Source organism: Stegostoma tigrinum, chromosome 15 (genome assembly GCF_030684315.1).
Source record: "Stegostoma tigrinum isolate sSteTig4 chromosome 15, sSteTig4.hap1, whole genome shotgun sequence".
Lineage (NCBI taxonomy): Eukaryota > Metazoa > Chordata > Chondrichthyes > Orectolobiformes > Stegostomatidae > Stegostoma > Stegostoma tigrinum.
The window spans coordinates 15,488,204-15,504,392 of record NC_081368.1 but is presented as its reverse complement, the minus strand read 5'-3'; the positions used below and the strand labels follow the sequence as shown (position 1 = coordinate 15,504,392).

Sequence of the window (16,189 nt, the reverse complement as noted above, 5' to 3'; positions counted from 1 at the left end):
TTTTTGTTTATTATGACACACTCTCTGGAGCATATGGGACTTGAACCCGGATCTCTTGGCTCAGAGGTATGGACACTACCATTGCACTTTAAGATCCCTAGGCATCGTGACTTGAAACCACATAGCTATTCCTTCACTGTCACTGGGTCAAAAGCCTAGAACTCCGTCCCTAATGGCACTGTGGGCATCCCTGCACCTCAGGTTGGCTCACCCAGCTTTACCCCCAGTGCAATTAGAAATAGGCAATGAATGCCATTGGCACACACATCTGAGGAACATGTAAAACAACAATGAAAACAGAAGTTGCTGGAAATGCTCAGCAGGTCTGGCAGCATCTGTGAGGAAACAAAGTCAGAGTTAACGTTTCGGGTCCTTCATCATAACAGATTCTTAGTCAGTGAGGAAGGATTTTCTTCAGAGATGCTGCCAGACCTGCTGAGCATTTTGTTCCTGGTTTACAGCATCCTTAGTTCTTTTGCTTTTGATATAAAACAACAATTAGGGTAACTGACCAAGTATATAAGCCCTGTATGTGGGTTTTGAGTGTATTTTTTTCTACTGGGATTACAGTCCATTGTTTTCTCGCCCTCCTTTTGGATGGGAAGGCGGAAGAGTTGAGCGCCGGTACACGCATTAATTTTGACCTCTTGCTGCTGCCGTCCTGTGCTCTGAGCCTGCGCGGTTGATGGGCTTTGGGGGGGCGGGGGAGGTGGCAGTCAGCGGAGAGACAGGAGGGTGGCGGAAGACTGCCATGTCGTACGTATTTATTAACGATTCCTGTCAGACCGGGGTGCCGCTGCTGCAGGCCTGCATCGACGGCGACCTCGCCTACGCCAAGCGGCTGCTGGAGAGCGGCTTTGACCCCAACATCCGTGACGGCCGAGGCCGCACCGGCCTTCACGTAGCCGCCGCCCGGGGCAACGTCGAAATCTGCCGCCTGCTGCACAAGTTCGGGGCCGACCTGCTGGCCACCGACAACCAGGGCAACACCGCCCTGCACCTCTGCGGACATGTCGACTCCATCCAGTTCCTGGTGTCCAACGGCCTCAAAATCGACATCTGGTGGGTCCGGGCTGGGGCTGGGACTGGGGCTGGAGCTGGGTCTTGGACGGAAGCATAGGCCGGCAAGTGCACACCGACACACAGAGCATCCCACCCTGACCTATCGTCCTAATCTACACATCCCTGAACACTAAGGGCAGAAGAAACCCAGGCAGACACTGGGTGAATGCAGACTCCGCACAGACAGTCGCCCGAGGGTGGAATCGAACCTGGTGCTGTGAGGCAGCAGTGCTTACTACTGAGCCACTCTTCAGTAATTTTAAAGAGATATGCCAGATGTTTCGTGGGGATTTAGGACATTTTTCCCCCTCTAGGAGGGTGGCAGAAATGTGGATTGCACTCCCTAGGAGGATAAGTGAGATGGGAATCTTCACAATCTTTTGAAAGTTCTTTGATTGGGACTTGAAACTGTCATAATATTCAAGGCTATGGGCATAGTGTGGAAATGTGGGACTAGTGTAGCTGGTGTTATATTTTTGGCAGTATAGACTTGATGAACCAAATTGTCTCTTCTGTACTGTATGATTCTATTGACTTTGACTGGGTCTCAGCTGGTTTGGAACAAAAACAGAAGTTGCTGGAAAAGCTCAGCAGGTCTGGCAGCCTCTGTGAAGAAAAAGTCAGGGTTAATGTTTTGCTTCCAGTGACCTTTCCTCAGAACTTGGATTTAGGTAGGGCTGGACAGTTAGATTGGACGTAGGTTGAAACAAACAGAAATTTCTGGAGAAAGCCATTGAGTGTTGCAACATCTGTTGAGAGAAAACAGAATTAATGTTTCAAGTCCACTGACCTTTCAGAACTGAAGAATGATCATTGGACTTGAATCGTTTACTCTTTTTTTTCTGCAAATGTTGCCAGACCTGCTGAGATTTCCCAGCAATTTTGTTTTTTTTGAGTTAAATGGAACATGAAGACAGGAAAACAAAGTGCTGGAAATATTCCAGGATGGCAGCATCTGGTGAGAGAGGGAGAGTGAATGTTTCAAATTGAATTGCCCTCTCATCAGAATTCTGTGCAGCATTGGACATAATTTTAACTCAGTTTGTGTCCAGAGATCCTTCCTGAACTGATATTTCTAGCTCTTTTTGCTTTTATTTCAAATTATAAACAAATGCATCTTTTGCATCTGCGGCAAGTAGACAGAAGCTTAATTCAGCACATTATCCAAATGGTGGCTAATGCCATATGTGTAGAATTCACTATATACTGCAGCAAAGGCGTCAGCCTTGTTTGCTGTGGTCTAGTCCTGAAGCAGGTCTCAAACCCAGACCTTGTGGTTCAGAGGTAAGTCTGCCACAAACTCAACAATGAGTGACTTCTCAGCTGATTTAGATTGTATTTTTACCCACCTGCCTTGCTTCTATATCCATTAAGATTAAGAAATTGGTCGATCTCCACATTTCAATTTTGAGGTGGCAGCCAACTCCCAAGCAGCTTTTTTGTAGGAGACATATTTCCTGGTTTGTACTGCACTTTCTGAAGAAGTGTTTCCTGACATCTTAATAGTCTACCTCTAATTTTGAGTTTATGCCCCACCAGAAGTAATTGTTTCTTTCAATCTACCCTATAAACTTCTTTAAGCACCTGAATGAGGTGTCCTGTAAATCTTCTATACTCAGTGGAATTTTGACCTAGTCTAGGCAGTCTCTCTTTGACTTTTTTGGTGCCAGTGTCTTTCTGATCTTTGTGCAGTGTAGCTTCTAAAGCCAGTTGAATCTTTGTAAGACATGGTGCTCAGAAATGAACTTGCTACTCCAACCACAGACCAACTAAAGCTAAATGCACCTAAGCTGTAACTTTTACTGTTTTGTATTTCAACTCTTGACATCCAGGCCTACATTTGAATAGTGATTCCCTGCAAATATTATTGCGCTCTTAAAAACATCACTAGATGCTCATAGGGCTATAAAACATAACAGCAGTAATAGATCATTCAACCGATTGAGTGAAAAGGAAGACTCAACGAAATCATGGCTAATCTAGATAATCCTCAACTCTACTTTCTTGTTCCCCATAACCCTGACTGGTTAAAAAAATCCTCAGCCTAAAATATACTTAATGGCCCAGCCTCTACATTTGTCTGCAATAAAGAATTCCACAGAGTCATTCTACTGTGAGGGAAGAAATTCCTGTTCATCTCAGTCTTACTTTGGCAACCCTTCACTCTAAAATTATTCTGTGTGGTCCTGGACAGTCTCTGAGTCAGAGGGAGGGGGGGGAAAAACACTTGTGCATTTACCCTGGCAAGTCCCCCAATAATCTTGTGTTTCGATAAGGTCATGTCATTCTTCTATCTTCCAAGGAGCTCAGGTAGTTCACCTTCACCTTCCCCAATACCTGCCGAACTTTTTTTTTGCTTTTTGTTATTTAGGCACCAGGACTCCCAGATTCATCTGTGCTGTAGCTTTCTTCAATTTAAATAATATTCCGCTTCTCCCCTTCCTGCCAGAGTGCAAAATCTCTCTTTCTCCCATTGAATTTTATCCGATAAGCTTTTGCCCACTTATTAACCTATTTGTATCCTTCTGCAGACTGTGTCGTCCTCAGCATTCGTCTTCCCGCTTATTTTTGTCATCTGCAAACTTGGTGATAGTCCCTTCACTTTCCTCATCCTAGTCATAAAATCTATTCTGAGTAATTGTGGTCCCACCACTGATCCTTGTGACGCTCCCTGTTTTCATCCATAATACAAACTGTTCATAGGCCATTGAACATTCAGAAGCCTCTTGCTCTTAGTCTTGATCAGGTCTCAACTTGCTTTTGGGTAAGTTGGTTATCCAGTTTTAGTGGATCCTTACTTTGCAAGAGTGGGTGTTGGTGTCTGAGTAGGTCAGGCAACATCTAAGGAAAGAGAAATAGCTTTGATGACATGTCTTATCGGACTTGAAATATTAGCTTTTTTTGTTTTCTGTCCACAGATGCTGCCATATCTGCTGAGTTTCTCCAACATTTTCTGTTTTATTTTGGATTTCCAACATCTGCTTGATATTGCTGTTGGTATGTCTGTTATTAGTTGTTGGCATCTCTTTTGTGAATTTTTCCATATAATTTAGTCCTCCAAAAAAATGCTAATGATTTTGTATGCCACTACCATTTCACCACATGCTTAGCAGTCAAACACTGTACAATGCTTAATTATGAAGTATTTCTTTAAAAGTGATCTTTTGAGGCACACCTGAACTGTCATGCCAGTTTTTTTATACTAATGTTTACAGCATGTTTTTATTCACTGAGGCACGTCTTAATATATGTGGTTGAATTATCTTTTAATTGCTGCAGCTGAACAGGTTGTTTTGCTTGAAATTGACATTATGACAGTTTGTGCCACTAGTCTTCCCCATGGTTTGTTTATGGCTTTCATGATTCTGGGAAGAGTGGATGTTTGTTCCCCATACTGACAGAGGTGACAGATGTTTACTGAGCATCTCAAACAAATATGATAGAATCAAGATGCCTGAGGTGACTTAATTCTGGTGCGGTGGGCAGGAGGCAACTGGTGGCTAAATTAGTTAGTCTTATTTTAAAAAGAAATTGTTTTCTGGTGGGAAAACATACAATCTGAAACTAATTTTGAAGTAACATAACCGTTGTAACTTTGTACCATAGATGCACACAGCGTGCTGCGAATGATACGCACCACTACTGCTATGTATTGCTTTATTTGCACTATGAAAAAAATATAGGATGAGCTGGTGTAGCATGTTTATTCTCATTACAGTAGTTTGGATATTATTTGTATTTCTAACTGAGTATAACACAGCTTTTGAGGTTCAGTGTTACAATCATTATTTTGGCACTGAATCAATAAATGCATAGGAGATGTACAGACAGAAAAATCCAGAGCCAGTTAGTGTGCAGATGTGCCAGGGATTGGAAGTGTGAGGATTAGATTCTCTGGTCAGAAGTCCTGCTGAAAGCGGAGTATATGGAGTTAATCTGTTCTCTCTGAAATTAGCATAACACTAAGTTTGGTTTGCAGTTTATTTTGAGACCAGCATCTAATAAATGCTCAGAAATTTGCTGCAATGCCAGCCTAAGCAAGAAGACTTAGTGTGGAGATCGTGGTGGGTTTTTTTCTGGGGTTTAGTATTTGTAAGGATATTGATAGCATAAAAATGATCAGTGAGATTTTGAATCATTTTGCTGGTGTTTGTTCTGAAATGTTTCCAAGTTTTTTTTGTCTTCTGCAACATAGTTCATGAGTTTTTCTTGTTTAATAACTGTTTTCTGCTTTGTGTTAAAAGTACACTTGCAGACCTTTGTGAATGTTTTCAGTGACACAGCTCCATGACTTTTAAAAGAAAACAATTTTGGGATCTAGCAAGCCAGGTTTCACACTGGCACCTGACTTGTCCAGTATTTGTATTAGCTGGGATCATAATAGGTTTTCCTTTCAGCTCTACATTTACTATAAATAAACTGTCACTTATTGGGAGGGTAATATCCTGTGAATTGTAAAAAGCTAACATCCAGATTCAGCGTGAGCAGGGAAGGCAAATGAAATATTGGTCCATATTTCAAGGGAATGGAGTATAAAAATATGGAGGTTTTGCTAGAACTAAGTAAGACACGAGTCAAATCACAGTTGGAAAAATTATGAACAGATTCGGGCCCCTTATCTTAGGAGCAACCTTTGACATTCGAGGCAGTCCAGAAAAGTTTCACCAGGCCAACAGTACATATGGACTTACAAGGAGAGATTGAATAAATTGGGTCTGGACTCATCAGAATTTAGAAGAATGAGAGTTGACCTTATTGAAACATACAAGACACTGAGGAGCATGACAGGGTGGATACAGAAAGATCATTTCTCCCTTCTGGGAGATCAGAGATGAGTAGGAATCTGTTAAAATTTTCACCACAAAGGATTTTCAAGTCTGTGTTCTATACTTGCAAGGCTGAGAGATTTTTAATCAGCAAAGGAGTCAAGGGGTATGATTGGAGGTTATAATTGGAGTTTAGGATTATCAGATCAGCCATGATATCATCGAATAGCAGAGCAGATTCGATGTGCTGACTGATCTGCTTTTGTTCCTACATCTTAAGGGCATTGAGGTGTGCCATTCCTGCTTATTTTTCTTAAATTCTTGGTGGTTTTAGCATAATCAGATTGTGCTATTAACTTCCATGGTCATTACTCTTTGATATTTCCTTGTATTAATTTCATTCTTATCGTGTTATAGTTATCACTGTATTTCTGTGCTGCCACACTGTCTGCTGTTTTACGATTCCATCTTCTTGTACTTCATCCTTATACATGAGGCTGAACTTTACGCTGAGGCTAGAGATGTTCCTTCCCTCACTTCCTCCACCACACATAAGGAAGGTCAGTATTGCAGTGGTGCTCTACAAGGGCCAGTCTTCTGCCCCTCAGCAAAATATGGCCCCATGAGAGCTGTTGAGCAAATTACTGGTGGTATTCGGCCACTTCACCGTCAAGCCTAGTTCGCATTTCAATAAGGTCATAACTGATCTGCTCACTATACATTCCCTGCCCCCCCCCCCCCCCCGCCCAACTACCACTATCCAATATGCTTTCACCTCCTTGCTTATCGAGAATATCTGCCACGGCCTCGACATTATTAACGATTCTTCTTCCACACTCTTTTGAGGGAAAAGAGTTCCAGTGTGTCTCGACTCTCTGAGATAGGGTGTCTTCGAATCACAGTCTTAAAAGTATTAATATGGAAGCTTGGACAGCTGAAGGCTGTTGAGTTTTTTTTGATTTTTTTCAGAGCACCTGTTTATCCTTGCAATTTCTTTTCATAGAAAAGCAAGTCAATGAGCAAATACAAAGCAGCAGAAGTGCTTAAAAGCTTAGACAGCTGCTGTAGAGAGAACAACTGTGTTTAATGCTTAAGGCATGTAATCATTCTGACAATTCAGCAATGTGTGGATTAGGTGAGTTATAGGTCTGGGTGGGATGTTCTGAGGGTCAGTATAGACTTGTTGGGCTGAAGGGCCTGTTCCCTCACTGTAGAATTACTTAACTTCACAAAACATCAATTTGCCCACCCATGTCCAAACTCAATAGATTCAGTATGGGTCAGCAGAACCCTGCTTGTTGTGATGGAAAAAGAATTGAAATCAAATGGGCACTTTGGGGCAATGCAGTGGCTTGGTGGTTAGCACTGCAGCCTCACAGCACCAGCGACCAGGGTTGCAGAACAGGCACTTCTACACATTTTTCATTAAAGAAAGCTTCAAGCCAAAATGGTTTAGTATTAGAGATTGTAGGAACTGCACATCCTGGAGAATCTGAGATAACAAGGTGTAGAGCTGAATGAACACGGCGGGCCAAGCAGCATCAGAGGAGCAGGAAGGCTGCCATTTCGGGCCTAGACCCTCCTTCAGAAATGGGGGCGGGGAAGGAGGATCTGAAATAAATAGGGAGAGAGGGGGAGGCGCGTAGAAGATAGCTAGAGGAGAAGATAGGTGGAGAGGAGACAGACAGGTTAAAGAGGCGGGGATGGAGCCAGTAAAGGTGAGTGTAGATGGGGAGATAGGGAGGAGATAGGTCAGTCCAGAGAGGATGGGCAGGTCAAGGGGGTGGGATGAGGTTAGTAGGTAGCAGATAGGTGTGGGGCTTGAGGTGGGAGGAAGGACCGGTTAGGGAGGCGGGGACAAGCTGGGCTGGTTTTGGGATGTGGTAGGGGGAGGGGAGATTTTGAAGCTCGTGAAGTCCATGTTGATACCATTGGGCTGCAGGGTATCCCATTTCTGTTTGAAGCTAGACCACATCTGTTATGATTACAATGTCACCTTATTTGGGAATTCAATGGCTATGAAAAAAATTGCGTTATCCCAGATGGACAGAAACTTAATTACAAGCTTCAAAAATGATACCTGAACATTTCTTCTGGACATTACATAATAGAATTCCTACAGTGAGGGAACAGGCCCTTCGGCCCCACAAGTCTACATTGACCCTCAGAACATCCCACCCAGACCTATAACCTACCTAATCTACACATTGCTGAACACTACGGGCAATTTAACATGGCCAGTCCATCTAACCTGCACATCTTTGGACTGTGGAATGAAACTGGAAAGCCTGGAGGAAGCCCGTGCAGACACAGGGAGATTGAGCAAACTCCACAAAGTTGCCCAAGAGTCAACTTGAACCCTGGTCGCTGGTGCTGTGAGGCTGCAGTGCTAACCACCAAGCCACTGCATTGCCCCAAAGTGCCCATTTGATTTCAATTCTTTTTCCATCACAACAAGCAGGGTTCTGCTGACCCATACTGAATCTATTGAGTTTGGACATGGGTGGGCAAGTTGATGTTTTGTGAAGTTAAGTAATTCTGTCAGAATTCAGAGCTTGCTGGTGTTTACTTTCCTCTCCTGACTAGCTTTATGTTCTTGAAGTTGTGGAGCTGCATTACCTTGCCAGTGACTTGTTTTAATTTCGCAAGGTTTTTTTTTAGAAAGTTTCAGTTTTTCCCCACGTTCTTGTATTTATCTTAGTCCTTTAAACCTTTGTGTTTCATGCAGCTTTTACTACTTTAGTGTGGTTTTTATTCATACTTTGTTCAGTTACTTCATTCAGATAAAGGGAACTTACATTTACATAGTACCTTTTGCAACTTCACATTGGCAATGGCAGTGTTTTTGGACAAATACCAATATTTGAAGTGTACCGACAGTTATAATGTAGAAAATATGTCCATTAATTTGCATGCAGCAAGTTCTACAAAGAGCAATGAGACTGTGTTTTTATTTTAAACAATATTCTTGGAAATATTGGCCAGTATAACAGCTCATCTGCTGTTCTTTGGTGCAATGTGATGTTATAGTTTTAAGCTATCTGAGCAAGTAGCTGGGGACTTGGTTTAGTATGGAACTTTCAGCAGTATATCATTCACGCAACCCTGCACTAATTATTAAGCTAGGTTTCTGCACTTGAGAATATAAGACCATAAGATAAAGGAGCAGAATTAGGCCATTCAACCCATTGAGTCTGCTCTGTGATTTGGTCATGCCTGATATGCTCTCACCCTCATTCTCCTGCCTTCTCCCTGTAAAGCCTTGATCCCTTTTCTAATCAAGAACCTGTCTATCTCTTTCTTAAATATATTTTCAACGCTTTGGCCTCCACAGCCTTCTGAGGCCATGAGTTCATCAGCCTCTGTTTAAAGAAATTCCTTCTCATCTCTGTTCTAAAGGGTTGTCCCTTCACTCTGAGGCTGTGCCTTCAGGTCCTAGTCTCAAGTTTGATGTCTCGCACCTGCCTGCCTCAGGACAGATTGCTCGCTACTTAGCCATGGGTTGTGAAGGTATTCAGTTGCATTGGCCAAAAGTTGTTCAGCCTACATTTCTGCTCTTTGATTTGTGAATTTGTTTATATATCTTCCCCGTTCATTCCTTTGCAGCTTGAGGGAATGAATTGATCAGCCTTGTTCATGGCCTATTTTTCAGAAAAGTTATGAGTTGAAATATCAACTATTTCTACCACAGATGTTGACTGACATGGAGGCAGTTGATGCAGATTGACTGACTGTCCTTGTCAGTTGTCTCTTCCTCCAATGTAGTTGAGGTTTCCACAGCCTGATATAGTTACAAATCAGGATAACGTTTGCAACCTCTATCAGCACTGTTACATCAGGGTCCTACTAATATTAATTTCACAGTTTAGCTCTGTGAAAATGTGTGAATTTTTCCAGTCGCATGTTGTAAAGATTGCAATTCTAACTCTTGAACTGCAATATGTTTTGACAGTTGTAAATCAAAAACTCCCTGTATCTGAAGATACAAAATAACAACAGTCTATCCAGTTGCTGAATCAGTTTCATTTTTCTTACAGATGTCAGAACTCCTTCACTGGAGGTGGAATGATTGCTTTTTGTTTCATGCCCTTCAATGTCCAAATTGTAGTTGACAGTTGATGTTTTGGAAACAGTGCCTGTTCTTCTCTCCACCCCCCCCCCACCCCCAAGGGAATGCTATCGGTAGTTTCACATTGGCTTGTAAAAGAGCCAGTTACATTTTGATGTTTATCAGTGACAAGGTGTAGCACAGTGTATAAGAACTAAATTTGAATGTATGTTTATATTTTCTGCTTGATTTTTAGGAGTATGCCTGGATGGATTATTGTGCCCTCATTCCAAAATTATGCAAGGAAAGCCATTCGTAGCTGTGACCAGGTTTTACTCTTCTAAAACAGTTACTAGAAACAACACGACTGTGAAATGTGTAAATTGTTATTTTATATTCTCTTTATAATTCAAGCAACCATCATGGTGCCACCCCACTCGTTTTGGCAAAACGTCGAGGAGTAAACAAAGATGCCATCAAGTTGCTGGAGTCCTTAGAGGAGCAAGAAGTGAAAGGATTCAACCGTGGAACCCACTCTAAATTAGAGATTATGCAAACAGCAGAAAATGAGAGGTAAACATTGAATCAGAAAAAATCTGAGCTAGAAGAATAATTTTGTAAGCTGAGTTAAAATTCTTTTAAAACATATGCCTGTAGAAGATTAGCTTTTGAGTATTATGTGGCGGTGCTGGTGTTGGACTGGGGTGGACAAGGTTAGAAGTCACACAGCACCAGGTTATAGTCCAACAAGTTTATTTGAAAATACAATCTTTCAGAGCCTCACTCCTCCTTCAGGTGTTACTGAGAGAGGTAGTATCATCGATAGAACTTATAAGAAAAAGACCCAAGGGGGTCTCAATTGATGAGGATAACACACAATTTATAGACAGTCAGACAATTTGGCTTTTTATAAATTCCTATTTTAGAAATAAAACCAGTCTGACTCCAAACCAAAACAAACAGATCCTAAACAAGGCCTAACATGCATTGTTTGACCTGAAATGTTGACTGTTCTTTACATTGATAAAAACCTTCAGTTCTCTCAGAGCCATGACTTGAAAGAAATTTTGGAGCTTTACATATACATATTAATCAATTAAAACCTTATAACTGATTAAAGATTTAATAGCCTCTTAGGTTTGTTTCATACATCCTCATCAGTTGTGTGACCCTTTGATTTTGTTTTTACTTTTACTTTCTGCGTATGCTGCCACCTCTCTCGCTAACGTCTGAAGAAGGAGTGAGGCTCCGAAAGCTTGCGGTTTCAAATAAACCTGTTGGACTATAACCTGGTGTTGTGTGATTTCTGAGCTTTTGATTATAGAGACAATTGCATTGTTTCAAGACTGCCTTGTCTCTATTCTCTGCAAATCAACAACGTGGCATGTTAAAGCTTCTTGTCTTGTTATGATTCTGGCCTTCTGGCAGATCTTGACCAGAACTGCTGACTGCTTGGTCCTTAGAGATATGAATAACCTTTGCTACATGTCCTGAATCCCCATCCTGTATCTAAGTTCCGCATGAAATTGTGCATCTCTTTCACTCATTTGATAGCCGCACTAAGATCAGAAATATATTATGTTGCATGTGCAGAATTTGCAATTTTGCGAAACACAATAGCTGCTTGGTTTCTGTTTTCCCTATTATAACTTTGATACTTGATTTAAACCAGCTCCAAAAGGATAAGAAAATTGCGCAGTTTTGATTACAACTTGTAGGGTAACTGTCCCATTTCTTGATTTAGCTAACTAAAGCAAGAAGTCATTATGAGCCATGCATTGCAGGAAGATCAGAGTTTTGGTCTTTGTATCTTATCTTTGAGTAGAACTGTGGTACATCTTCTGTGTTGGCTACAGCATAATGGGTAAGAGGTATATAGAAGGTTAAGGAATGATTCTAACTATGCTTTTTAGGAATTGATGAGATAGAAAGTGTGGCTTTCTCTACTGGTGGGGAACGTCCAAGTCAAAGGGTCATTAACATAAAGTTTTAGTTAGTCCCTTCAGGTGGGAAATTCCGAAGCACTACTTCTTGTAAAGAGTAAAAATTGTCATGCTATAAATTCTAGCTTGGTGATTAACTTAAAATCTAAGATCAATGGACTTTTGCTTGATAAGAGTAATAAGGGATTGTGGATTGGGTTTGGATCCTGGTCAGCCATGATCTCAGTGAATAGTGTTCAAACAGGCATGAGAGCCTGAATGTTCTGTTGCTGTTCCTATGTAGAGAGGGTGCGATTGGCTCAAGTATCTGTTCTAGATAACCACTTAGTGTCCTGAAATGGAAATCTGTTGTGAAATAAGCAAAAAGTTGGTCTGTGTTGCCTGTTTATAGTTGAATAACATAGTCAGTTCTCATTGTCTTGATTTTTAAAAATGGAAGAATTGTTGCATGAAGAAGTTGTCTAATCATACACCAATGAGAGGGCAAAGAAATTAAGAGTGGAAGTAGGCAATTTGTTCCTTTTGAATCAACTTGCAGAACCATATCTGAACTGCTTCCAGTGCCACCATATCCTTCCTCAAGTAAGGGGACTAAACCTGTACAGAATATTCCTGAGGTGGTCTTGTCAACACTTTATATAATTGTAACATCACTTCTTTACTTTTCTATTCCAGTCCTTTTGCAATAAATGCCTGGATTCTGTTTGCCTTTCTCATTATATGCTGTACCTGCATACCCACTTTCTGCATAGGCACCCAGATCCCTCTGCACCAATGCACGTTGAATCTACTTCCCATTTAAATAATAATTCAGCCAAAATGGACAGCCTCCCATTAATGGACACTAAACTCCACCTGACAGATTCTGGCCCATTTCCTTAGCCTATCAATATCCATCTGTAAACTCCTTATTTCCTCATCTCTGTTTGCTTTCCCACCTACTTTAGTATTATCTGTGCATCAACCCCATTAAGCATTTAATAAAGGGGAAAAAGAAGAGGATATTAAAAAGTTGTACTGTAATAGAATTCGACTAAAACTGTTGCCTTGAGAAATTAATTTTTAAAATCAGTGATGTTCAAATCAACATGTAAGCCTTTGAAATTATTTTTATTCAGTATAGTTTAAGAACTTATATTAGATTGAAGCATAATTGTAGCTGCTGTGCCGAATCTTGCTGTAAAACGCTGTGGTACAGTGGTACTTTCTTGTGGCAGGTATACAAAGTAAAAGCTGTGGTGCTTAATATCTTATTTGCTTGCTTGTGTCCTATGAATTCCTTTTTGTTCATGAAGGACACATAAAACTGTTTAACCTTCAAGGTCTAGTCAGATTTTCTTGCCTATGTCTGCCCGTGTATGGCATCACAGCATCTGCTGTGTAGATGTGATGTCACCATACAATCGAGTCCCTGATCTCAGTTGCACATGATAGGATTATACTCAGTTAAGGATTGATGCTTCCCCACAGGAGGGGAAGTTGTTCCCTAACTACTCTGTTGCATCTTCTAGCGAGCAGGAGGCTCAGAACGGTACCATCAGAGGCTGGGAAACAGACCATCAGCCCCTCAGGTAAAGTTGGTGTGTGGCTTGCTGAGAAAACTAATTTGAACCTAAATATCTACACACAAAACAATTCTCTTCTCTTTTTCAGTTGATTTAAGATGTTAAATAACATTTCTTGAATCCTGAATGTAACCTTTTCTGTTTGGTAATCCAAGTGAAGGTTTATAAATAACTTATTGTTGATCATACTCTGAAGTTGTTTTGATGATCTAAATGCAACTTTCATTTCTCTTTTTCTCCCAAGTGCCATGGAGAGCCACTCACTCTTGAATCCAAACTTTCAGAATACGGATGGTGTACTTTCCAGTTTTCGATCCACCTGGCAGGAGTTTGTGGATGATTTGGGTTTCTGGAGAGTTCTGCTACTCATTATTGTAATTGCACTGTTGTCTCTTGGCATTGCCTACTATGTCAGTGGCGTCCTGCCCTTTGTAGAAAACCAACCAGAACTAGTGCATTAAAACCTCAACACTGTCCAGTGTAACCAAGTATGAGTTTGATTCACATTGTCTATATTAGAAGACAAGAATGCTAGCAGACCTGTTGATTTTGATAGTTGGCATTCCAGCTATGACATCTTGATTGCTACCAAAACTCAACACTCTTAGTCTTTGCATCTATTTCCATTTTTCAGGTTTAAGTTTTGGTTTTCTGACTTTGATTACAGCCAGTAAAATGAACTGTTTCGAGAATATAATACTAATAAAGTCTGGATGTGCATTTAAGCCCAGTAGTAAAACATAATCTGAACGTAGAACTTCATACTGGGCTTAAATTGTTAAATGCATATTTTTACCCTTTATTGAATTCCTTATTTTGTATTGTGTGCAGGCAGAAATATCCATTGAAATGTGTTTTGTTGTCTAGGCCACAGTTAATTCTTTAAGAAACTATAGTAAATCACATTCCTGATGTGTAAAAATTGAATAACGTAGAAATAAGGCTTCATGTTTTAAGATTAATGTTGATCATGATGAAGGAACGAAAAGTGCAGCATAACTAGACATAAATGATGGAACATTTAAAAAGTGGGTGGAGGTTGTCAGAAAAACTTAATTTGTTCCTTTTGTTACTCAAATGTTTCTCAATACTGTCCAGAAAAGGCATGTAGAACACACATATATGCACTTTTACTTGTAATGAAATTAATTTTAAATGTATCCATGACAATTGTTTTATTCAGTATAATGCAGTAAATAGTAATTACAGGAACTGCATGCTCTTGTATTATTTAAACAAGTATGCAAACTTTGCAACGAAAACCAAAATTGCTGGAAAAACTCAACTGGACTGGCACAATCTGTGGAGAGAAGTTGGAGTTATTGTTTCAAGTTGCATGACCTTTTCTCAGAAAACTTTGCACCTCTCTTCCATCAGTGTCTTTTTTTAAATACACATTTGAAGTATTGAACTCCATAGGAAAGAGACTCCACATTCATTAACTACCTGTGTCAGACATTGTCAGTAAGTAATTATTGGCACATCATTTTAAATGGCTGTGTCTGTGCCTACTGTCTTTTGTTGGAGGTGTCTGCTGGCACGCTTGAAGTTCATTGTGACTAGTGGGTACCATGGGGACTGAGGTGCAAATTTTCCTCACGAACATTTCAATTTAATTCCCTCACGTTCTTATAAAGTTACACCTCAGTACCTCCAGTGGCCTGTCTTATTTTTAAATTTGTTTGGTTAAATTTTGTTTTTTGGGCTTTTGCAAGAGTACGGAAACTTGAAGTGACTCTTCATAGCATTCAATACTCAGGCAAGATGGCGTTTTGACAAAGCTAACTTGGATAGCAACTATTAAATGTGTTCAATTGTTATTAGCTGTGAAGAAATTGTAAAAATGGAAGGTGCACAGTTGATGACCTTAGTATGTGGGCAGCTATACCGTACATTCCACAAAAAATATTTGTTTAATGCAAGATAAATGGTTGAGAATCAGGGCGTGCGATAAACTAGAATTTCAGAATTATATACCTTCAAGTAGGGATTTAACTGTCATACTTATTTAATGTTTTATTTTTCAATTCAACCGGACATTAATGTGGGATTCCAGAATTTATTACTTTTTCAGTTGGAATGTTAATCCTTGACAGTTGGTCATTCATGTCCAGACATCTACGAATAATTATGTATGTAATACAATGAGAATGTAGAATATAGGATAGTAAAGCACAGTACAGGCCCTTCAGCCCACGATGTTCTGCCAAACATTTACCCAAAACCTGAGGTCTGTCTAACCTCCACAGCTACCTTGTACTATCATCAATTATGATAGATGTTAATTATATCCACTTTTTGATGAAAAAATTTAGAACACATTCATTTTAGGGTCATTTGCAGCGAAACACTGCAGTTTTGTCTTTGTGTTATTTACCACTTATTTATGCAAGAATTATATTCGATTTTAACTACTTTGTCTATCAAATGAAATGAGAAAATTTCCATTTTAGCATCCTGACTAAAATAATTACTCCAGTAGGAAGAGAGTAAAACTTACAGGGGTATGAAAGAGCTGGGTGAATTGGTTTTGCAGCAAGTTGTGCCTGGCAAACGTCATCCACATGTGCAGTAGACAGTTCACGATTCTGTGAAAAATGTTGAACTTGCATGTGGGGTGATAGACTTTTAACAGTCTTTATTTTCTAATGATCCAGTTTGAAGTTAAGAAATTAGCTTTTTGATAGTTATTGATCTTAGAAATTTCCATGTTACAATTTTTTTGAGGTAATTACATGGAACCTTTTCAGGCTGGCGGTAGTTAGTCATTGTGAAAGATTAATTTTTAAGAATTTGTTTATGAGC

General features: G+C 40.2%; 1 protein-coding gene across 2 annotated transcripts; it reads left to right on the top strand.

Moving 5' to 3' along the window:
* Positions 1 to 681: 681 nt before the first annotated feature.
* On the top strand, positions 682 to 14,596 carry LOC125458752 (ankyrin repeat domain-containing protein 46). 2 transcript variants are annotated; one of them, XM_048544357.2, is made up of 4 exons: positions 682 to 1,062; positions 10,291 to 10,449; positions 13,331 to 13,390; positions 13,629 to 14,596. In XM_048544357.2, exons 1-4 carry the CDS (start codon positions 686 to 688, stop codon positions 13,843 to 13,845), a joined length of 813 nt encoding a protein of 270 aa, XP_048400314.2. In that variant the 5' UTR covers positions 682 to 685; the 3' UTR covers positions 13,846 to 14,596. The 2 variants fall into 2 exon arrangements, with proteins under 2 accessions (XP_048400314.2, XP_048400315.2); XM_048544358.2 differs by lacking the exon at positions 13,331 to 13,390 and having other exon boundaries at positions 686 to 1,062.
* Positions 14,597 to 16,189: the final 1,593 nt, after the last annotated feature.